At 41.9% G+C, this 25106-nt stretch overlaps 1 protein-coding gene and 1 pseudogene across 1 annotated transcript; one reads left to right on the top strand and one right to left on the bottom strand.

Annotated features, from left to right (window-relative positions):
- Positions 1-2836: 2836 nt before the first annotated feature.
- On the bottom strand, positions 2837-9943 carry LOC139417466 (kelch-like protein 33). The gene is made up of 4 exons (XM_071166750.1): positions 9076-9943; positions 3792-4731; positions 3497-3667; positions 2837-3359 (listed from the first exon to the last, which is right to left on the bottom strand). Exons 1-4 carry the CDS (start codon positions 9941-9943, stop codon positions 2837-2839), a joined length of 2502 nt encoding a protein of 833 aa, XP_071022851.1.
- A 6246-nt stretch (positions 9944-16189) lies between these two features.
- Positions 16190-25087, top strand: LOC139417465 (uncharacterized; annotated as a pseudogene).
- The last annotated feature ends 19 nt before the right edge of the window (positions 25088-25106 follow it).

Here is a 25106-nt window from a genome sequence, read left to right as displayed (position 1 = left end):
ATTACCACCAGACAAAATCCCGATAGGCACAGTGTCTGTATCGGCTGGGAATGACAATGAAAGGTTCACACTGTTATATTAGCAGAACACTGCTTCTATGGTATTATGTAAAGGATTGTTCATTACAAATTAACCTGCTACTACATTTGAAAGCCATTAAAACAATTTGTTTAGAATATCTACATAAGTTCAGCAATTGCGTTCTGCTCATATTACTCTGTAGGCTACTGACCCCCAAGCCAACTCACATTTGGCACCTGTCATGGCCGCCAGCATTTCTTGAGGTGCAAGCCAAAAAACATGGCCAAATCAGCTGTTGTAGTTCCCCTTCAACCTTTATCTAGTTGTTTTCCAGACGTCTCCTGGTTCTGTATGTTTATAGTGTTCTATGTGTGTTTCCTTTCTTCCCAGCTGTAAATGCTCTCTTTTTGACTGTGGGTTCCTTATACTAACACTTCATTTTTCAATAGTTTTTCCCTTTTTGACATGGTTTTTGTTCTATTAGAAATACATCTATATGTATAGTACTATCTAGTATTTGTATTCCTATCTGATTGTACAACATTTAGTGGCCTTCCTGGGTACTTCAGATAACCACACCAGGGGCCTCATTTATCAATATTGCATAGAAACTATTCTGAAATACTACTTACAAACTGAATTTAGAATGTTTGTATGCATAGAAAAAGTGTTATTTATCAAACAATCCTACAAGCATCATACTCACACCTGTAAGAGATAACCATTGATAAATACCAATTGTTTTTAGCCTCAGTGCTTCTGCACAACTTTGGCTATTTGCATTTCGAAACGCCTTTAATAAAACCATGTATCAAAATCATCCCGTAAAAGCCCATGGGAATATACAACGCAGTACCATGAAATACAATGGCGCAACAAAAAAAGGTGGACGAGACAGAGGTAATAGTGTCGGAGATTGAGTACAGCATTTATTTGGCACGCTCAGTTGTGGTTTGACAAGTAAAAATTAAAATATAGGGACAAAGAGAGGACCAATAAGACAATTCAATTTGCTTAAGCAATGGCAAATATACTTAAAATGAGTAGGCAACACTCACCAATAAGCCATCCATCCTCAACAGCTCACTCCTGTAGGCGTGTAGGCTAACGTATAGGCTAACAATGCTGTTCTGCAGAATGAACGAGTTGTGCATTCCACCTGGCTACCTTGCCACCACAGTCAGCCGCATATTTTGCGCATCACATAACCTATCATTGCCTCGTTTGTATCTGGGAACCCATTGTTGGCAAAGAAACCCCTCTTGGCCTGTTGTGCGGTGGTGTATGAAAACTGTATGTAATCTTTCGTTCTTCTGATGATTACATCCAGAACACCGGCTCCATGGGAGGGGAGGGGAGGGGAGGGGAGGGGGGTTCAGCTGTTTGAAACTGGTGTACAATACTGAACGTAAAATAGGCTAAATCCAAATTAAACACATACAACAGATCTACCGCTTCTTGCATTCATATTTACATGTTAGTCATTTAGCAGAAGCTCTTATCCAGAGGGACTTACAGTAGTGAGTTCATAAATTGTTTGTACTTTTTTCTTGGACTTGTTATCAATGACAATGACAGATCTATAACTCCCATTTCTATGTGAATTTAATCTGGTTGCCCATACAGTTACATACTGCAGCCTTGATCAGGAAGAGCGTTGGGTGTTGAGCAATATTCTATCCTATACAATTGCGCACACTAGGTTTCCAATCTGAGGCACAAAAACATGAAAACATGAATTCATTACCTTGATGCGTTGTTTGTTAAATCGAATGAGACCATGCTGTAGATCAATCAGACAACAACAGATGATCAACATCAATTCGCTAGAGATATTAGATTCACTGTGGATCCAGGCACAAATGTTTTCACCTGCATAACGAATGAGACACCAAAATTATTTTCTCGCAAACACCTTTCTTCCAGCAGTTGTTGTATCGCCTGCGCTATCACAACAGCTGCTCGTCACTTGACTGTCATTCGGAAAATTCTTTCCTGGATCAGATTGAGATTACAATGTAACTAATCAACTGGACACCAAATGAGCATCCACCAAGTATAATGCTTAATTATTGAAGAACCATGTTAATGACAGTATCAATTTAGGTTTTAAGTATCAAGTTAAGGTGACTCTTTCGTTAGAAGCATTCCATTTTGCAATCGCGTACATCATTTTGGATTTGTGTGCCCATGAAAACTGTTTCCACCCTGTAACATAAGGAGACACGAAATGTTACATATGTACCCTGCGTTTCTGATATCTTAACACAAAAACTGTCTGACTGCTAGATCTAGGATTTTTACAGGGTTCAAGTTAAATGTCTAATTTAACTGTTTAATGCTTAATATATGATACAACTTACACTGCTATAAATGCAAGGACAGAAAAGTTATGTTTTATGTCAAACGATTTTGGACAAATGTTGGCAAATGTAGCTAGTTTGATATATGTCAATGTTAAGCAAGTTAGCTAACTTTATTATTAGCAATTTTAGCTAGTTTATCAAGCTAGCTAAAATCTTATTGGTAGAATAATTTGTCCCAGTTCAAAGGCAAGTGAACACATTCATGTCAGAGGTATGACTTCCCAGTTTCTCATTTCCCAGGAAGACATTCAGCCACCCTGAAATTGTAATACCCTTCCTGTTTTGTTAGTAATTCACTTATAGCCTGCACATGGAGAGAAATAAACATGTTTAAGTTACTGAAGTTAGGAATACTGGTGTACTTTAAGTTAAGAATACTGGTGGAGTAAGGTGTGGGTCATGTAATGGAATAATATTTAGTGTGGTGTTATGGGATGTATAGTGATGTTTCATTGTCTCAAGTGTTTGGGCAGGTGGAGCAAACAGGCTCTTATGTCAGTGTTAGGTCCGGGTATCTCGCCGATATTCTCCCATAGTTGGATGGTGGGATCATAGCGATGCACCAGTCTGGTCTCCCTGTAGTCCTCTTGGCAGTATCCTCCCAGCACATAGATCTTCCCCTCCAGAACCACAGAGGCTGCTCCAACATGGGAGATGGCCAGGGGCGTGAGGGCGCTCCAGGAGTCACTAACAGGGTCGTAGACCTCACAGGCCAGCTGGTCAATAGACATCATGTTTTCATCAACAGTGACTCCTCCGGCCACATAAAGATGGTTGTTTAAAGTCTCCATGCAGTGATGGGCTCGAGGTTGGCTCATCTCTGCCAGGTAGGTAGTTCCTCTCTCATGATGGTACAGGAACATGGACACCAGACAGTGGTACCTGCAGTCGAACCCCCCTGAGATGAAGACCTCTCCATTCAACAGTGTGGCAGCATGGCAACTCAAGGTCATATCCAAGGGTTTGGCAAAGCTAACAGGGAAGGCCACATTTGGTAAAGATAGCAACAAAGAAACAAAGTTTTACTTAAGTTACATACCATTTCCAATGGAACCTTTAATTACTGCAAGTGATTCTGTGTTACCATTCCTACCAAAGAAAAACCTTACCTCCAGGAATCTGTATTTGGACAGTAGCGCTCCACACTATCCAGGTTAGTTTCTGGATCAATGTACCCTCCGATGGCATATATCATCTCATCCAGAACAACCACAGAAAAATTACACCTTTTCTCCTGCAAGTTGGCCAATCTCTCCCAGCGGTTCTGAAGTGGATCATATCTGAAAGAACACAAAGAATGAGAGGTGAAGGAAGAAAATAATGTAAAAACTTAAATATGTAAAAAATAATGTACCTAAAGGACTCATTACTTAGCAGATACAAACCCCAAAGTTCTTATCTCACCTGTAGACCGAGTTTAGAACGCCAAGCATGCCTTTATAATTCTGTCCCCCGAGCACGTACAACTTCCCTGCGACAACAGCCAACTCGTGACTTAACCTTGGTGGATTTGGCATCTCTCCCAGCAACCTCCACTCAACGGTCTTCACAACGCCTGTGTAATTCCTCAGAGAGTTCCCAAACCACAGTTCTCGACTAGGGGTTCGCCGGATAAAGTCGGCAGAGATCTGGTCTCCACCCACCAAGACTAGGCTGTCCTTTGGTAGGTAGACCCTGCACAGGGTCTCAGATGCAATGTGATAAGAGCGAAAGTCCTCCAGCATAGTCTGATAGAGACGTTTTATGTTGCATTCAGTCCACAGTTTTGCGGTTTTAACTTCACCGAACTCCTTGAATGTCATGAGAGGAAAGTGGACGTTCTTCATCAGCTCTTTGGTGAGTTTAAGCCTTTCGCTGGGACAGGCCTCGATCCAGACCACCACTGCCTTGAAGACCACAAGCTCAGAGGGCACAAAGAGGGAGTTGCTTTTCAGGTATTTTCTAAGCTTCTTGACTGACAGGTCCTGGAATTTAGGCGTGGCTGACACATTTTGGAAGTGTCTCAGGACAAAGTCGTTGGCCTCTTCAAGGAGATCCGTTATGCCATAAGCCTCAGCGAAAGACGCCACATCCAGGCAGGAGTGGGCGTCCATTTCTTTTTTCAGGAAGTCGAGGCACAGCAAGAGGGCGGGCTGGAACTGGAGCTGGAAGGCAATGCAGGTGATCTCAAAGACACACCCCCAGCTGAGGGGGAGGGACCCGCTGTAGGAGTAGCCAATCAGGGCCTCCAGCTCTGAGGCCTCCAGGAAGGGAAGAGCCACACAGGCCTGCTGGGATTCCTTCATCCCGCTGGTGAACATTCCCCTGAAGTAGTCACTACTGGCAGACAAGAGCACTCTGTGGACTTGAGTCAAGAGAAAGAAGAGGAAACTGAATATTGTTGTTATCATCAGGTAGCTCATATAGACTACTTCCACATCTGGTTAATGATGACTCTTATGAATTCAGATATAAGACAAAAGGCATAATCTTACCATTTGTTTTGATCCCAAACGAGTCCCCAACAAATATACAATTAACATTTCATTTAAATCGTTCTCATTATAAAATCAGATTATTATTATGTTATTATATATTAATATACTAATAATATTCATATATCAGCCTATTATTCTTATTTACAGTGTTTTCCGTAAGTATATGGAGTAGCCAGCCAAATAGAAAAGTACGGGTGATAGTCCCCAATTTATTTGCAGCACAAGCTCTATTTTGGTGGCCTCTGGTACATTCTAATGCCTTGATTCCATCCAAAATACACAGCTACATTTTGAATACTTTAATAACTTTACAATGACTGCAATAAAATGACTGCAATAAAAAATCCTGAAAATGTATGAATTCAGTGGGTTGTTTCTTGTTTTGGATAACGTCTAAGCCTTGGCCTATATGATCAGGAATACTTTCTAAGTAAGAGAAACATTTATTTTTGTGCGTGAAACCTTTCTTCTCTTGAGATGTAAGTCATATTTACTGTAAAATATGAATTACCACTTCTATTTTTAATTAATAGTTTGCCCTATCAATCAATCACTGTGGGAGGGATTGTCAGGCGAGGGGGCAGGATGACTTTGGCTCACAGAGTTGGTAGGGGTTCAAACCTGTCAATCAATCACTGTGGGTGGGAGTTTGAGGTAAAGCGGTAGATTAGTAATCTAGTCAGAAAAACGAGTCTAGTCAGCCCTTTGAATTACATTTATTGTGGCGTAAACTAAATCTAGTCCACTTTTTCAATGTAGTTTATTTAGGCAAAACATTTTTAAAAAAAAGGTTAAACATGGATTCCCTGTTGAGATTGTGCACCCACACTTTAATACAAAGTTAGGTGAACATGACTAGACCTACAGGTGTGATTGAATAATGAAGTAGGTGTTAAGCATGGACTTTACTACACAGAAAGCAGCAGTTGACTACTCACTCCATTGTGGACACTTTAATCAAATCAGTAGGTCTTTATCAATACCTTTAATAATACCATATAAGTATCATGACATTAGCTTTTATAACCTTCAATCTGTTTTCTTTTATCCTATTTTGGAACAGAACGAGGCTCTCTCTCCGCCACCTATTGTTCCTGTAGTAATGATTTGACATCTTCTGTGAATGTTTTATCATCATTTCCCAGCTAGCACAGTGGTACTGGGCCGATTCAGGCAGAGAGTCAGACTCGGCTGAGAGTCAGACTCCGCCGACGTAATGTGGTCCGAGACAAGGCAGCCTTCGGCAGTATGACCTAGAAAATGTGGACAACTACAAATACCGAGGTGACTGGCTAGACTGTAAATTCTCCTTCCAGACTCATATCAAACATCTCCAATCCAAAATCAAATCTAGAAGCGGCTTTCTATTTTGCAACAAAGCCTCCTTCACTCACGCCGCCAAACATACCCAAGTAAAACTGACCATCCTACCGATCCTTGACTTCAGCGATGTCATCTACAAAATAGCTTCTAATACTCTACTCAGCAAATTGGATGTAGTCTATCACAGTGCCATCCGTTTTGTTGCCAAAGTGCATTATACCACCCACCACTGCGACCTGTATGCTCTAGTCGGCTGGCCCTCGCTACATATTCGTCGCCAGACCCACTGGCTCCAGGTCATCTATAAGTCTATGCTAGTTAAAGCTCCATCTTATCTCTGCTTACTGGTCACGATAACACGCGCTCCAGCAGGTATATCTCACTGGTCATCCCCAAAGCCAACACCTCATTTGGCCTCCTTTCCTTCCAGTTCTCTGCTGCCAGTGACTGGAACGAATTGCAAAAATTGCTGAAGCTGGAGACTTACATTTCCCTCAATAACTTGAAACATCATAGATCAGCTATCAGATCAGATCATAGATCAGCTATCTGAGCAGCTAACCGATCACTGCAGCTGTACATAGTTCATCTGTAAATAGCCCACCCAATCTACCTACCTCATCCCCATATTGTTTTTATTTACTTTGCCTCTCTTTTGCACACCAGTATCACTACTTACACACCATCATATTCTCATCATCATCTGCTCATCTATCACTCCAGTGTTAATCTGCTAAATTGTAATTACTTGCTACTATGGCCTATTTATTGCCTTACCTCCTCATGCCATTTGGCCCGGATTTTGGGTAGTCATTCATTTTGATTCCGGGCCGAGTCCGACACCCGATTCCGGGCCGATTCAATCAGTTCCGGCCCCTGAGGGCCCAGAGGGCCGCTTCTGGGCCGATTCCTCATTGCTAGCTGGGTTATCTGCAGATAATCACCAAAAAGCAGTAGTAGCCTACCAGTATGCAAATTGGGGAGCCAAATGAAAGTCTGCCACCAATGTGATCGGTCCCAGTCACCTAAAATATTTGTTCAGACAGAGTCCTTAATTCCAAACAACACTACCCATCACTAGGCTACACTGACAAGTCACTTTAGCGGTCAGTGCTAAGTCTCGACATGGGCTTAGAATACTAGGAAAATACAAACAAGATATTTTGTTTACTTGTCCCAATGCAATACCATTTATTTAATCAGGTTGACACCTTCTATAAACTAGTCAACACCTCTTGTTTGGTCGTCAATCGAAGTACAGTAAATTACCTATGTGCCCGACTCCGTGGCTGGCTATATAGGCCTATGAAACACGCTAAATCAAATAAATGAATGTTCCACAAAACAACACATGAGTAGATTTCAAATCATCGTTACCACTTACATTACATAATAAATGTGACAGCAGCCAACCACAACGCACAGCCAACCACAGAGCCCAAAAATAATACAGGTACCGAGAGGCGGGACAGACAGCAGACTGACAAACCAGCAGGATTTCCCTGTCGCTCACTTAGAGAGATCCAGGGGAGCAACTTTGGAATTACAAGTGGGGGGGACATGATTATTATTTTATTTATCCAGTCGGATAAAAACTCCAAACAGCCTACTCGACCTCTTGGATGTGTCCGCATGGTCCTAAAGCACACCGTTGTCTCGTTTGTATCACATTCCAATGGTAAAACTGGGGGAGACAACAATGCAATTTCAGAATGTGGGGGGGGGGGGGCATATACCCCCAGTCCCCAGTGAAAGTTGTGCCCTGAATAGATCACTAGAAGATACATAGCCCATCTTACATTCTAGCGGGAGAATAGAGCCCAACAGTGGAGGTGTCATAATACCCATAAAACCTAGCGGTCAAACAGGGAAATGTTTCCAATCCTTACTTTTGCCGTTCATTTTTCTCATAGTGGATTTTAGAAACTCTTAAAAATAAGGGCTGTGTTTTGTGTAGGCTTACCCTGGCTTGACGTTTCGATAACCATGTAAATCTCTCTCGTACAAGGTGACTTTTATCAATATATTCAGCTCGATTTACTCTCAGATTCAAAAATTATAATTAGCATAAAAGTAGACATCATGCAAGACTACAAATCCCGGCATGCTCCTGCACGTCATCTCTAGCTGACACCTTTGCTAAAATGTATTGTGTCTTTATATCCAAAAATAATAATTTGGGGTGTCATCTTTCCATGGGCTCCATCTGAATTCACCCGCCGACGTTCCTCTGCACTGCCACGCACAACTTTTTCTCAGCTGGCACAATTTGATTGGCTGCTGTCCGATTCAAAATGTAATCGGTTAAATGAAGAGTTGATGCGCTGCACACTTTTTTAATAGCATCATTTTTATATTTGGGCTTGGGGAGGGTTGGGGAGGGTATCAAGTCAGGTCGAGTCAAAAGGCTCAAATCCAAGTCAAATCACGAGTCATTGGTGTTAAAGTCAATGTCAATTTGCAGTCATCACATTTCTGACTCGAGTCCAAGTCATGTGGCTCAAGTCAACACCTCTGCCTACTACCATACCCCATTTAAAGGCACTTAAATCTTTTCTCTTTCCCATTCCCCCTCTGATTGGCACAATCCATGTCTCAATTATCTCAAGGCTTAACAATCCTTATTTAATGTGTCTCCTCCCCTTCAACTACAGTACACTGATTGGAGTGAATTTAACTGATTGGAGTGAATTTATGTGACATCAATAAGGGATCCTAGCTTTCACCTGGATTCACCTGGTCAATCTATGTCATGGAAAGAGTTCCTAACGTTTTGCACGTTCAGTGTATAATTCCATACTATGAGGTTGGATTTATACTGTGAAATTGTGAAAATATATCATTCTACAGTACATAGTCGTGATGTATTGTGACTTCAGTCTACTCACCATGAAATGATGCCCCACCAACCTCCAGCTCTACATCACAGCCCACTCTCTTTGTCCACAATTGTCTGATGGACTGAAGACTGACCTTCATCTGTTTTTCAGCAGAGATCTTCTTCTCTTCTGCCCTCGTCTCTACTCCCTTCTTCATCTTCTCCTCCTCTTCACTGCAGAGTTGTAGAACTCTGGGGACCCCTAGTGTTGTAGCTGCAGTCTGTATCTGGGCCAGTGTGTGTCTGTTCAGAGCTGCTAAGGCCCCAGTGTAGGCAAACTCCAGCACCCCTGCCAGCCCCACAAGCCCCACCTCAGGACCCAGACTGATGGATATCTCTGTCTGTATATACATGTCAACATCTCTCCTCTCGTTCTCCTCATCCCTCTCTTGCAGTCTCTGGTGTACGAGGGAGCTGACAGCAGCCAGGACAGGGGAGTGCGCGTGGAGACGCTGCCCAGCCTCAGTGCTCAGAGTCAGGTCAGTGAGGAGAGAGGAGTCCCTGAGCTGCTGCAGGGTTTGGAACATTTCTCTTGTATAGGAGTCTCTGCCGTATACCCTTATTGAATCCACATCCTCTATTCCACCTTTCTGCCCCCCAACAGCTGTCCACTCTTTGTTCACTTCTTGAAGCTCATCCTCCTCTTCTTCAGTTGTCTCTCTCTTTAGATGTATTTGACTGTTTTCCTCCCTTCTAAATGCTTCATCATCTTTATCTTCTTCTTCTGTGTTCACCTGATCCCCACAATCCTTTTCTTTCACTTCTCCTGCACACTCTTCTCCATCTCGATCTATATTGTGCTTATCCCCCCTAAATTCTTCATCCTGCCTCCATAGAGCCTCCAAACCCCTCTGGAAGCATGGTCCAGATAAAGCCATCGCTTCCAACAGCAACAGTCTTTATCTCAACAAATGTCCAACACTGCCTCCCTACACATGCAGCTTACTATTATATCCTTTATTTTTATTTTTATAAAAAATACTACACAAATTTGTAGCCACACTAAAAGAGCTCTCAGCCTTCGCTATCTGACTGACTGTGTGTGATCTTAGTGCAGTTTTCTCTTCCCCACTCTCTACAGGGTCAGGTATCTACGTTGTCTCCTCCTTCCCTTCCCTCTTCTTGTGTGTTCTAACTCCTGTTTGACAGAACCATTTATAAACCCCCACTCAACCAGACAGGCTGCTATATATAAACCCCTGAAGTCATACAGATCAGACCTCACAGTAAACGATAAGTAATTGTCTCTGTTTCTGGTCCATGTTCTCATCCCTCAAAGTTGTCCCACGGTAGGGACTAATAATAACAATTTTCATTTCATTTTTCGATTCAGAGTTGCAACAGTATGTCCCCAATTTGACCATGCAATACCTTTCTGGTTATGTTAGTTGATGGAGATGTGTCTTACAATGACCTACACTGACTGCATCTTGTCATTCTCCCATATTCTCTTTGTTTGCCCATAACATTTTATCAGCATTCATTATTTCCTGACTTGTTTTCTCAAATAATTGCTCTGTGTTTGTATTCATTTCTCTGTAGTTTGTACTGTGTATTACACTTGAAGCAGAGAAGGTCAAGAACCTGGAACCGTAAAAAGGGGAATGTTCTAAGCTTGGAGCCTGTTCGAGCTCCTCGAATCCCAAGGCTTCTTTCTCCAAGACATTGGATGCCACCTCCCAGTGCATGTGACTAGGGGATCAGTTGGGTTATGGCATGCTTAGAGCGTCGGAGGGATTGTGTTGCTCCTCCACAGCCAAACGCTGGGGTATCTGGGAGAGGAAAGGGTATATCTAGTCAGTTGTACAACTGAATGCATTTACCTGAAATGTGTCTTCCACATTTAATCCAACCCCTCTGAATCAGAGAGGTGCAGGGGGCTGCCTTAATCGACGTCCATGTCATCGGTTCCCGAGGAGCAGGTTTTTTGTTGGGGGGTTTAACTGCTCAAGGGCAGAATGGCAACGTCACTATATTGTGACATTACCACTATATATTATGACATAACCACTATATATTATGACATTACCACTATATATTATTACAATACCACTATATATTATAACATTACCACTATATATTATTACAATACTACTATATATATTATTATTATTGCATTACCACTATCTATGTGGTTCGTATTGCTTTGGTCTGATGATGGCTCTTGCTGTGGTTCTGGGGATAGAATTTCCATAACCTTATCTTGATCTTGGGTTACATTAATGACCCATCTCTCTTTTTACATACCATACTTATTTCCTTCATAAATGATGAATGAACATGAAATAATTAATGTCTGAAATCAATGGAATGTTGTTTGTCCAAAGTTGGTCAAACTGTGGGATTCTGTATATGGCTAATACTAAGTGCTTATAAGTTGCACCCTAGATGAGACTATGTCTGTCTCAGAGATAACAGCACACATGTTGCAAAGACAGTCTCCATGCATGTCTCCTTGCATGTTTTAGGTACTGTATGTAATAAAGTGTTGCGTCCTTAATGAACTGTAAAAGGGAACTGTTCTGGGCATCTTGGTGCCTGACTTGAAGCCTGTTTGAGCTGCTTCAATCCAAGGCCTCTCTCATGTCAAGACATCCCAAAGCCTTGGCACCTCTCCTCCATTATGCATTCTGGAGCAAGAGAAAGGGACAACACATTCTTTATGGGTCAGAAGGATCACACACACACACAGCGTAGAGCGCAAACACACACACACACACACACACACACACACACACACACACACACACACACACACACACACACACACACACACACACACACACACACACACACACACACACACACACACACACACACACACACACACACACACACACACACACACACACACACACACACACACACACACACACACAGAGAAACACAGCATAGAGCGCAAACACATACACACACACACAGAGAGCGCAAACACACACGCACGCACGCACACACACACAAACACACGTAGGTTGGCATTTATTGGGATGACTTATGTACTTGAGGCAGCTCAACAGAGTGGTCACTAAATGGCACAGCCACAAAGTCATAAAATACGGTTTTAAACCTAACCTTAGATTAAGACCTAAAAGCACATTTTCGTTTTCAGGATATTTTTTACAATTAAGCCAATTTTGACTTTGCAGCTGGCCCATCCAGTGGCAATCGCTCAATTCTACTTCCAGGGCAAGATCCATGACAATACATGTCAACCTGGCTTTCTTCTGGAACCAAGTTACATGTTCCTCAGTACACAAACAACAATATAACGAGCCATACCATGTGGTGCTGGACCCAGTCAGGTCTTTGACACATTCACCCTCTTCCCGCTGAAAGAATCAGACCAAAAAATGTTGCCGCCATCGTAGCAGTTTGTAATCAAGCCCTGGTCTCCAGCCTGGGAACAGAAGAGGAATACCTGGTGGCTAGGTAGTCTCAGGTTGGACTCCTCCAAACCATCTTGGCTCTGACACACACACACACAAGCTTGGCAGATCCAACTGCCCATCTAAATACCTCTCACACTCTACAGTAACCTGTGAACCATGACAACCTTCAGAAATCAGCAGAAGGTTCTATGCTATTTATTGACACTTTATGTGTCCTGTAATACTTTGTCTGAAGTGAGACCCCTTTGGTCATTCAAAACACATCCATAAAGACTCTACATCGCATGACAGTGTGCTTACTTTAAAGTCAGACACCTTTAGTCAGTAATAACTAGGGCTGTGGCGGTCACAACATTTTGTCAGCCGATGATTGTCAAAAATAAGAACTGTCGGTCTCACGGTAATTGACTGTTAATGAACATAATCACATTTTGCATCTCCTGGCTTACACATAGTCTACAAGACATTTTAAAAGGCCGAATAAAGTGGCCATTGGAGGAAGAAGGTGAGGACCAAGGTGCAGCATGTTCATGTTATTTATTAAACTGAACACAACAAGAAACAACTGCAACAGCTCCGTCAGGTGCAAAACACACTAAACAGAAAATAACTACCCACAAAACCCATGTGGGCAAGAGCTACCTAATTATGGTTCTCAATCAGAGACAACGATAGACAGCTGTCCCTGATTGAGAACTATACCCGGACAAAAACAAAGAAATATAAAAACATAGAAAAAGGAACATAGAATGTCCACCCTAGTCACACCATGGCCTAAACAAAATAGAGAATAAAAGCCTCTCTATGGCCAGGGTGTGATGTAAAGCCATGTAATATAGCCTACACCTTCACAATAATCCATGATATATTTTAGACAGGTCTGATATGATATGCAGAAATTTAGTCAATTTCAGAAGAAAAGAATAGCATACTATGAGTTGTCTTTATGTTAGGTCCTGATATGGCTATGCCAAATGGCTGTGGGATACACTAGTTAATTTAGCAGGCAAAATTTGCTCATCATTCCGTGGCATTATTTTATATTATTTTATAGTATCAAGTATACATGTCACGCCCTAGCCTTAGTTATCTTTGTTTCTTTATTATTTGGTTAGGTCAGGGTGTGACAAGGGTGGTTTGTGTAGTTTTGTATTGTCTAGGGGTTTTTGTATGTTTATGGGGTTACCTTGTCTAGGTGTTCAGTGTTTTTATGTCTATGGTTGCCTAGATTGGTTCTCAATCAGAGGCAGCTGTTAATCGTTGTCTCTGATTGGGGACCATATTTAGGTAGCCATATTCCTTGGATAGTTTGTGCGTTGTTATTCTAGGTTTAGTTACCTGTTTGCACTAGTCATATAGCGTCACGGTTTGTTCAGGATTCTCTCTTTATTAAAATAGTTATGTACGCTTATCACGCTGCGCCTTGGTTTCCTTATTATTACAACCGTGACAATACAATTGAACAAAGCTGAATAAAATATAAATATTTTCTCCCAAAATATTTGAGGCAGTGTGCACATGCGGCTATTCTGTGTTGAGCAGTTAATAAAGAAATAGATACTCGTATTGTCACGCCTGCTCCAGCTTTCCCCCGCGCCAGGCATCAGTGATTATTGGATTCACCTGGACTCCATCATCACTTCTGTCATTACCTTCCCTCTATATGTCTCGTTCCCCGCTCTGTTTCCTGCTTCAGCATTGATTGTCGTATGTCCTTGTTTACCCGCCTAATGGTCTTCACGTCCGACTCATTAAGAAAAAAAAAATCTTCATCCAGTTTGAGGTGAGTAATTGCTGTTCTTATGTCCAGAAGCACTTTTCGGTCACATAAAAAAACAAAACACAAAGTGCACAATTGGTCAGGAGCCTGTAAAATGGTGACCATCCCCTCTGGTGCCATTATGTTGCACTTAGCACTGCTATTTTAGTTATCAGTTATTCTGACTCAATTGAATCCACATGTGAAAGGTACTGTCATCACTTGAAAATCCCCATGTGACATATGTGAAGTGTTCCAAAAACACATGGATTCACTGACCCTGTCTGTTCTTCTGAGGTTGCCAGATATTCATGCTCGGAATTTGTTATCCCGTGAGTTTTTGTTTCAAACGCACTACAGTGTTTCAGGTGCCAAGTTTCCAGTGAGGAAAGCAGGATGGGGACACAGGGTGAGTGATCCTGAGAGGACCCCTCACCCTAAGAGGCCTGGGATGTGCTGAGGTGATGATAAATTCACTAAAGAACAAGGCCCAAGACGAATATCTGCCAGTGTTGAATGTGAAAAAGCCCAGAAAAGCAGAAGTCAATTACTGTCCGCAGCATCCGAAAGGAGAAACCACAGAGTCTGGAAAATGAGAGAATTGCACTACTTTCAGAGATTAAGAAGAGAAACAATGACCGTATAGTGACAGAAGGCAAGAAGTTTTTCAAGGACAGCCCTTGGTTGCAGACTTCAAAACCAGATGTCCAGCTCTGTTCACTGAGAAAGAAGTGTGTGTTCTATATGTGCTCAGGTTTTATGTATGACACCAGTGTGCGCACACACACAAGAAAAGGAAGATGGTGACAAATCGAAGTGTTGACCAGTTGTCTCCCCTCACTGATGTTGATATAATATAGTGATCAAAAGGCTAGTAATTAATTGTTCATCCTTCGTGTCTTCCTGTGTATACTGTTGTGATGTTCTGATAGGGTGAGTGACAAGTGCTTTTTAATTTGTATGTTTTCAGATGAATGAGTTCATGCGCATATCTACTGCACCTCTGCTATCTACATTATTTGTTGAGCTCAACCGGGTACTCTCCACACATGGTGGAGATCTTTCGATGCAAAGGTTCGGTGTCTGGAAGAAAAATTAGACATCTCATGGTGGCCATGTCCAAGGTTTGTATTAAAATGGGTAGACCTATGCTTATAAAATATTTGTTATGCCCCTGTCATGACAATTGCATGAGCATAATTCTCTAGACATATGATGGGCGAAAGTGCCAAGAATATGTAGGTTTTCACTTAATTAAAACACTTCATTGTGATTATATGGATTACATCAGCTTCAGCCAGGGATGAGGAAGTAATTGGTCAGATCACATGGTGAACTCTTTGGTCAGAATGAAATCCACCCTGTGTGTGTGGTTGCTTCATTTCATGTCTGATTTGGTTGATCTTATATAGATGTTGAGTACTTGTCTTTTGGGCTCCTGAGACCTAAGTGTTGTCTACCACACAATAACCATGCTCAAAACTTTTCAAAACTTGCAGTTTGTTATCAAGACTGCAGAGTTATTTTTTCAAAATGCTGAGTATTATCAGAATGGGTTCCCTTTTTTCCTCAGGATGACACAATACATACAAGACGAGCATGCGTCCTCAAGTCCTTGTGCATCTACCTAAACGAAGACCATGAGAAACTTGTGAAGGAATATATGGTGAGTTACATACACTAGATGTTACTTCCTTCCCTAGTTCTCCAATGAATGCTTTCAGTTCTCACTGGGATGTCCAACCTTAGATTTCAATTTGTACTATTTTTGTCATGTATGCATCTGTATTACTTCTGTACTACTTCTGTACATCTCCAACTGTATGACTTAATTTGTACTTTTCATCATAAAATGGTAAATCAGCAATCAGCATATTTAACTTTGTCTTGCCTCCAGTCTCTTGCCATACTTTGTCTAGACTCAGAAAATGTGTTTAGTCATATTTTACTCCACAGACCTCGAGTCCAACGCTTCCATGGAGCAAACTGTGATGGGAGCGTATGTCATACAGAAGGAGGGAGCGGAGCCTGGAGATGACCCAGAGGACATCGGTGTCCTGATTGAAGGTTTGGAGGTCCTCAGTGTGGTTTGGGGAACATTGATGGCGTGTGCTCTGTTATTTGGAGTGATATACGGTTTGAACCTAAGCTACCCACCAGAGCTCAAATGCACTTTTGAAATCCTGCAGAATATTCTTCTAAATCTGGATGGGCAGAGGTTGTCGTCCAAGGCACGAATCCTAAAAAACAAGCTTCTGGAGTGACTAAGCTTGAAGAAGACTGAAGCCTGGAATTTGTAATTCATATTTTTTTTGTGTTTAACTTTGGAAGTTGAAAATTAGAAGTCATACAATTTTTCAAAATAACTATTTAATTTAGTTTGCTCAATGGACTGAGACTAAGATTGTCTCATAGGTTGAAAGTCTCCTACATTTGTGTGTTGGTGGAGCAGACACAGAGAGGTGTTGTTGAACACATGTTCATTAAATATAATAAATACGTTATTAATGGTTATAGCCTCCTTAAAATGTAGCACTTGTATTTAAAAAATTTTTTTTTTACCAAAATGGCAAAAAGATTGTGCAAGCAACATTGGTCATTTTTCACTACTTCTGATTTATTTGTACATTATTTGCAATGCGCATGTGTAGAATGTAATAATTCAGTGTTTAAAACAGTCTTAAAATTCATTTTGTTGCAGTCATGCACATTTTGCTGGATTATTTGTTAACTTTGTTTTTATTACGGGCCACATATTTTGTAGGTTCCAATGTCTATTTTATTACATTGTTATAAACGTGTTTAATCGTTGCACTTAGAATTGCTAAACTTGAAATGACAGAAGTCATGCACAAATCCTTTTCTTAATGAGCCTTGGTTATTTTGTTGGCAAAAATATTCTACATGCATTTGTTGAAAAAATTGTTGAATGTTAACCTTAAAGGACAGAAGTGCACACATTTTGCAAGACTGTTTAGTGTATGATTTGGAAGTGAATACAGCATTCCCAAATGCATAATGTGGTTAATATTTGACACAAACAAAATAAGTCTCGGCGAAAATTGGTTTATTTGGTGCTTTTCATTGAGTGCTGGAAGGAATTAAGTCTCTTACTGTTTTAGTCAGTAATTAAGTTAAAAATGACAATATACCAGCAGTAACTGGCATATTGTGGCGATGTGTGAAAGAGATAATGATGGTAACGATCTGGTGTAATGTTAGGTTCACAGGAGGCCAGCGGTTTTCCATTTGCGTAATCCTTCAACTGTGCTAAACTGTTCTGATTAAAGACGCAATAAAACTGGCCTTCTTTAGACTAGTTGAGTATCTGGAGCATCAGCGGGTTTGATTACAGGCTCAAAATGGCCAGAAACAAAGACATTTCTTCTGACACTCGTCATTCTATTCCAGGCGAGAAATTGCCAAGAAACTGAGGATCTCGTACAACGCTGTGTACTACTCCCTTCACAGAACAGCGCAAATTGGCTCTAACCTTAATCGAAAGAGGAGTGGGAGGCCCCGGTGCACAACTGAGCAAGAGGATAAGTACATTAGTGTCTAGTTTGAGAAATAGACGCCTCAAGTCCTCAACTGGCAACTTCATTAAATAGTACCTGCAAACCACCTGTCTCAACATCAACAGTGAAGAGGCACCTCTGGGATGCTGGCCTTCTAGGCAGAGTATCTCTGTCCAGTGTCTGTTCTTTTGCTCATCTTAATCTTTGCATTTTATTGGCCAGTCTGAGATGTTTTTTTTTTTTTTGCAACTGCCTAGAAGGCCAGCATCCCGGAGTCTCATCTTCACTGTTGACGTTGAGACTGGTGTTTTGTGGGTACTATGAAACAATGTTGATTTGACCAGTGGGCACGTTATTCACTGCCTATCAATAGTGTTGTCAATGTTTTAGAGAACATTTATTATCTCCCTTAATATTTTCTCTCATATTATAAGCATGTGGGTTAAATGACATTACTTGAACTGTTATTGGAGAAGATTGATAGTTTTTACTTGATTTTCAAGCTCTTCTGACATATTTTTGTAAACTGTACTTTAGAATCTCTTAATGGCTATATTGTTTTAATAAAATGTTTATTTCATTGATTATTATGTTCTCTTGAACATTAGATCCAGTGGCAATGCTACCACAGTGTGTGTGAACCATCACTGGGCCTGGCACAGCATGTTAAAAATGTCTTCCTTGTTCTTGGTTACCTTCTCATTTGTCACGTGATGGTGCTTTCCACTCTGTCTTAAAAAAACAATTGATGGTTTCTTGACATGATGAGGTTGACTGAACTCCACCCAAATGTGTTCCTTGTCCTCCCCCCTTTTCTGTTATGTTGCTTGAGCAGTCTTCAAACGAGGAAATGATCACGACACGGCTTAGTAGCATATAAAAATGTCAGAACATTTCCTTGTGTAGACATTCCCAGAATTTCTCCAGCTCTCTATCTTGAACAGTGAGCGCAATGTTCCGTCTAAGCTGCACAAGTGAGTTGTTTCTAGTTTACTGCTTTGCCATCACAAGACAAAAATGATCCTCCCCTTGGGAAAAACAGGTTAATCATCACCGTCTTGACACTCAGTCACTTGACGACTAACTACAAAGGAGCACCAAGACTGCACCGAGCCAGTCAGTGTAGAGACCTTACCTTTGAACATCCCTTGACAATGGGAACGATGACTACTCTCCTCCTACTGGCCTGCCTGTCCATGGCCTTACCATACACTGTCTGTGGTGAGCCGGTAAATCCATTTAATCTCCTGAAAGATCGAGTGGACTGTATGGAAAAGCAGCTGGGCAGATTGTAACCCTGGAGGAGGACCTCAGTGCAACAAACGCAAAACTGAAGTTGCAGGTAGCAAGAGTAGACACACTGAGGCAAGAGAATGAAGGTACATCTAATAAGGTAGCAGCTCTGGAGGCCAAGCTCAATGCTACAGAGGAAGACCTGGAGGCCCAGAAAGTTGAAGTGGGTAGACTGAGAGGCTTGGAAGAGAACCTGAACTCTTGAGCAGCAGCAGCTGGATGGACAAAGAGTGTTGGTGGCCAGGCTCAATGCCACGAAGACAGAGCTGGAAGCTGAAGTACAGGAGCTGAAGAGAGACAACAGAGGTAAGACATATTTTCAACCAGTCTTGCTCACTGGGTAGAGATGTAAATAATAAGTGTGAACACTTGACCTCTTTTTCATCAATCCACCCCTCTCTGCTCCTCCTCCCACTACCACTATCCCCCCATCTTCTCTCCCCTCTTCCCCAACTTCTACCACTCTTCCTTCCATTCCTCCTCCTTCCAATACTGTAGCGGACAGTAATATTTATCATGTATGATATTATAAATACCAGAGGTGTGGACTCGAGCCTCAAGGCTCTGGACTCAACATTGACGTGAGACTGATGACTTGAAATGATCTGGACAGGCTTGGTAACATTTTGTCACTCATTGGTTCCCACCTCGATCACACCGACAGTGATTTTCATTGTGGTACACCAGAAGTACACTCATTTCCAATGGAACGCTGCGTTTGCCTTGCAGATCATTTACTTGTGATGCATTTGGAATTGGTTGTCAAATTAATTATAATAGAATTCAAATGTGTTGTAGACAAAATAATGAAAAGCGCTGTCTGGTAGCCACAATAAATAGACAACGATTCTGTGACCTTGGGTTTTCACACCCCAGATTTCAGAACTGTTTTGAAGTAAATTATTTTCATTAAGGTACTCACTTTAAAGGTACCTAAAGTACAGAGCATCAACATCCTGAGACATTTGTAAATCAGTTTTATTAGGGGAGTGCTCTGAAGTGTCAATCTGGGTTCAGCCATAAGGTTCTATCTAACACTTCTGAATTAGACAAGTTCAGTTTCTAAGAAGACTGTAGCTATTTTACCAAGATAGTAAGAACACATCATCAACTACATTAAGAAATGTATTGTGATAATCAGACAACTTATTGTCATAACTGAAAAACTGTGACAACATAATTTACTTTAAGATTTCTTACAGTGCTGTTTCTTGTTGTTGCTTGGGTGACATTATCACTGGCTTAACTAGCTAGACCAGGGAGATGGTAAAGACATGTTCTGATTGGTCCGTCTATTTGTTCAGGCTTGTGACTGGATTACAGATAGAAGCGTATAGTGCCAAGTCCAAATGGGTTTATGCAGATAAATTAGAAAGTCCTTTCATTTTTTTTCCCACATAAAATGTACTTTAAAAAAAAGATTGCTTCACAGACATATTAAGAACCATCTAAAGATCTATTACATGATACATACCAAACATGGATACTATAGTACTATTCTATCACAATAGTGTCTGGGTACTGTAACAGAGATACATTTTGGCCCCTCAGAGGTGGAAGGGCTGACTAGTCTTTGGGCATTGTCCTTTGTGCTTTCAAGTGTTCCAAGATAACATTCCATGCAGCTCCAGGTGACAGAATACACATAAATTAGGGCCGAGCCTATAATACTACCCGCCCATACTCTCTCCCCTCTTATACAAAACCACACTTCTCCCCTCAACTCCTCATCCCACTACTTCTATCCCCATCTCTTCTCCGACATCCACCTCTCTCCTCCTACCACTTCTATCCCCCATCTCTTCTCCGACATCCACCTCTCTCCTCCCACCACTTCTATCCCCCATCTCTTCTCCGACATTCACCTCCCACCACTTCTATCCCCCATCTCTTCTCCTCCATCCACCTCTCTCCTCCCACTACTTCTATCCCCCATCTCTTCTCTGACATCCACCTCTCTCCTCCTACCACTTCTATCCCCCATCTCTTCTCCGACATCCACCTCTCTCCTCCCACCACTATCCCCCATCTCTTCTCCGACATCCACCTCTCTCCTCCCACCACTTCTATCCCTCATCTCTTCTCCTCCATCAACCTCTCTCCTCCCACTACTTCTATCCCCCATCTCTTCTCCGACATCCACCTCCCACCACTTCTATCCCCCATCTCTTCTCCGACATCCACCTCTCTCCTCCCACCACTTCTATTCCCCATCTCTTCTCCAACATCCACCCCTCCTCCCACCACTTCTATCCCCCATCTTCTCTCCCCTCTTCTCCAACATCCACCCCTCCACTCCTCCTCCCACCACTACTTTCTCCCCATCTTCTAAACATTTCAAATTCATACACTGTAAGATTACTAACAACAACTTGTCATTTCTGTATTAAAACATTATTTTCTTAATCCCTGCAGTAAATGTGGCGTTGAAAGGTGTGGCCTCTCAGTCATCTCTATATGGAATCGGTGTAGCTTCAAATGCCATTGATGGGACCAGAGAACCTGAATATAACAAACAATCCTGCTGCCACACTCAGGATGACACCAACCCCTGGTGGAGAGTGGACCTTCTGGGTGTGTACAGAGTGAAAGCTATCAATATCAGCACTATGCACTGCTGTGCTGAGAGACTTGATGGTGCTGAGATTCGCATCGGAAACTCACTGGAGAACAACGGCATCAACAACCCCAGGTCACATATTGACATCTGTAAATGTTTATGTCCCGTCTTGAAGATATTTGGATACATTGGTATTCATCCATGCTTCTGTAGCTATTCTGTGGCTATATATTTAACAGACTGATGGTATTCTCTGATACATTCTAGAGCATACTCATTCACCATCATTAACTACTTTTCTCTATACCTCTCTCTCTTTCTCTTTCAGATGTGATGTCATCTCCCAAATACCAACAGGGGAGACCCACACCTTCCAGTGTAATGAGATGAAGGGTCGCTATGTTGTTGTGGTCATCCCTGGCAGGAAGGAGTATCTCCATCTGTGTGAGGTGGAAGTACATGTGGACGGACTCAGCGGCTTGGAAGCTAAACTGAACTCTCTAGAGCACCAACAGCTGGATGGACAGCGAGTGTGGGGGGCCAGGCTCGATGACACATGTAAATAATAACGGTGAACTCTTGACCTCTTTTTCAGACCCAAACACCTCTCTTCCCTCCACCCCTCCTTCCATTACTACTAGTCCCCCATCTTGTAAACATTTCAAATTCATACACTGTCAGATGATTAACAGTAACTTTTAATTTCTGTATTAAAACATTTTCTATGTCCCTGCAGGAAACGTGGCATTGAAAGGAGTGGCCAGCCAGTAATCACTGTATGAGGATGGCCAGGCTAACAATGCCATTGATGGCAACAGAGAATCAAACTATCACAAAATATCCTGCACACACACTGAACAGGAGACCAACCCCTGGTGGAGAGTGGACCTGCTGGATCTGTACAGAGTGACAGCTGTCAGCATCACCAACAGAGGAGATGATGTTCCTGAGAGACTTGATGGTGCTGAGATCCGCATCGGTAACTCACTGGAGAACAACGGCATCAACAACCCCAGGTGATACATAGACATCTGTACATTTTTATGTCCTGTCTTGAAGGAATTGGATACATTGGTCTTCATCCGTGCTTCTGTAGCTATCATGTGGCTACCAGTGGTGGTCGTTGACATTTAAGGGAGAACGATATATATTTTGTTATGAGTATGGCCTTATTTATATTACACCATATTGGATGACTCATTCATATTTCATTCACCCAGCTCAATGTAACATCAATAGGTTTCGGCTACTACATGATACTTCATTTTCCCCTATACCCATCATGGGGTTGCTACAACCTAGCCTATGAATTAACGTTTACAATGTAGGTGCACAGGTCAAGAGAGAAATGTATGTAATCAAGGTGACAGACAGTGACACATTCAATACCACAATCGTGCCTGCATCTAGCTGATCTAGGGTGTAATCATTAGTCCAACAGTTGCAAACTAGAGTTTTTATTAGACAAATTTAGGCATGTTTATCCTCAATTTGTTACGTTTGCTGCGGTTTAAGATTTATTTTCCAACAAAGTCTGAGGCAGTGCAAGAGGCGTCACTGTAGTACCTGGTTCGAATCCAGACTGCATCACATCCGGCCGTGATTGGGACTCCCATAGGTCGGCGCACAATTGGCCTGGGTTAGGCGGGGGTAGGCCATCAACGTAAATACAAATTTGTTCTTAACTGACTTGCATAGTTAAATAAAAGTTCAATAAAAAAATATATAATAATGTTTAAATAGTCAACATAGCTACTAGAACTAACACGTTAGTAAATCCGCTGCTTTCAGTACAAGATTAATTCACTGATCAGTTTGATTGGGTGGACAACATGTCTGTTCATGCTGCAAGAGCTCTGATAGGTGGAGGATGTCCTCTGGAAGTCGTCATAATTACTATGTAATTCTATGGAAGGAAGTGAGAACCATGAGCCTGCTAGGTTTTGTATTGAAGTCAATGTTCCCAAAGGAGGACAGAAACTAGCTGTCCTCTGGCTACACCATGGTGATGATGAGGCTACTGTAGAACTTCATTGCAAAACAGTGTGTTTTAATCAATTATTTAGTAAAGTAAATATATTTAGTAGAGTTTTACGTAAAAAGGATATTTGTATTTTTATTAAATTTACCGAGGAGGATGGTCCTCCCCTTCCTCCTCTGAAATGCCTCCAATGGTGGCTACATATTTAAGAGTCAGATTCTACATGGTAGATTGTACAGCATCCACATTCGCTCTCATTATTTCATTATCTCTTGCTCTCTCTCTCTCAACATATCTCTAGCTCAGATGTGTTGTCATCTCCCACATCCCAGCGGGAGAGGTCCACTCCTTCCAGTGTAATGAGATGGAGGGTCGTTACGTCATGGTTGTCATCCCCGGCAGGTCGGAATATCTCACTCTGTGTGAGGTGGAAGTATACGTGGACGGACTCAGCGGCTTGGAAGCTAAACTGAGCTCTCTAGAGCACCAACAGCTGGATGGACAACAAACTTTGGGGGCCATGCTCAATGCCACAAAGAAAGAGCTGAAAGCTGAAGTGCAGGAGCTGAAAGAGACAGATTCAAGGTAAACATATTTTCAACCAGTTTTGCATACTGGGTATAGATGTAAATAATAACTGAAGTCCTGATTTCTATTTCAGACTTAACCACCCCTCTCACATCCTGTTCTCCTCCCACCACTACTATCCACCCATATTCTCTCCCTTCTTCTAAAATATGCACCTTTATCACCTCTACTCCTCCTTCCACCACAACTATCCGCCCATATTCTCACCACGCCACTCAATCTCCCAACACTATTATCCCCCATCATATAAACATGTCATATTCATGCACTTTAAAATTATTATCTCCAAGAGCCTGTTGTAAATGTTCCGGTGAACGGAGTGGCCACCCAGTCATCACTGTATGGGGATGGCCAGGCTAACAATGCCATTGATGGCAACAGAGAATCTGTAACTGTCATCACTCTTCACATTCATCCTCAAGTCAAGTTACATTACTTTTATATGGTATAACATCAATGTTCAGGAAGTAGAACTGGTGTGTTTGTAGTAATCACTGTGAACTCCTGACCTATCACATTTCAGGTAAGACCAAACGAACTGGCAACAGACAACACAGAACACAGGCATAAATACACAGGGGATAATGGGAAAGATGGGCAACACCTGGAGGGGGGTGGAGACAATCACAAAGACAGATGAAACAGATCAGGGTGTGACATAATCTCTATTTAAGACCCATCCACCCCTCTCCCCTTCAATACTCCTCCCACAACTACTATCCACCCATATTTTAAATATGTAAAATGCCTACACTGTAAGATTATTGACAATAACTGGTCGTATCTGTATTAAAACATCCTTCTCTTTATCCCTGTAGTAAATGTCGGTGTGAAAGGAGTGGCCACCCAGTCATCACTGTATGGGGATGGCCAGGCTAACAATGCCATTTATGGCAACAGAGAATCAAACTATCACAAAAGAGCCTGCACACACACTGAACAGGAGACCAACC

The sequence above is a fragment of the Oncorhynchus clarkii genome, chromosome 9, assembly GCF_045791955.1.
Source record: "Oncorhynchus clarkii lewisi isolate Uvic-CL-2024 chromosome 9, UVic_Ocla_1.0, whole genome shotgun sequence".
NCBI lineage: Eukaryota > Metazoa > Chordata > Actinopteri > Salmoniformes > Salmonidae > Oncorhynchus > Oncorhynchus clarkii.
Note: the sequence above shows the minus strand (reverse complement) of the source record. Positions and strands in the feature narration are given on the sequence as shown.

Bases quoted from the DNA above. Each gene is read 5' to 3' on its own strand.
- LOC139417466 (XM_071166750.1), bottom strand. From the start codon at position 9,943: ATGGCTTTATCTGGACCATGCTTCCAGAGGGGTTTGGAGGCTCTATGG. The intron at 4,732-9,075 runs GTGAGTAGACTG...TCTTGACTCAAG, and splicing joins TGGTGGGGCATCATTTCATG to TCCACAGAGTGCTCTTGTCT. The intron at 3,360-3,496 runs GTAAGGTTTTTC...CTTCCCTGTTAG, and splicing joins CCAAATACAGATTCCTGGAG to CTTTGCCAAACCCTTGGATA.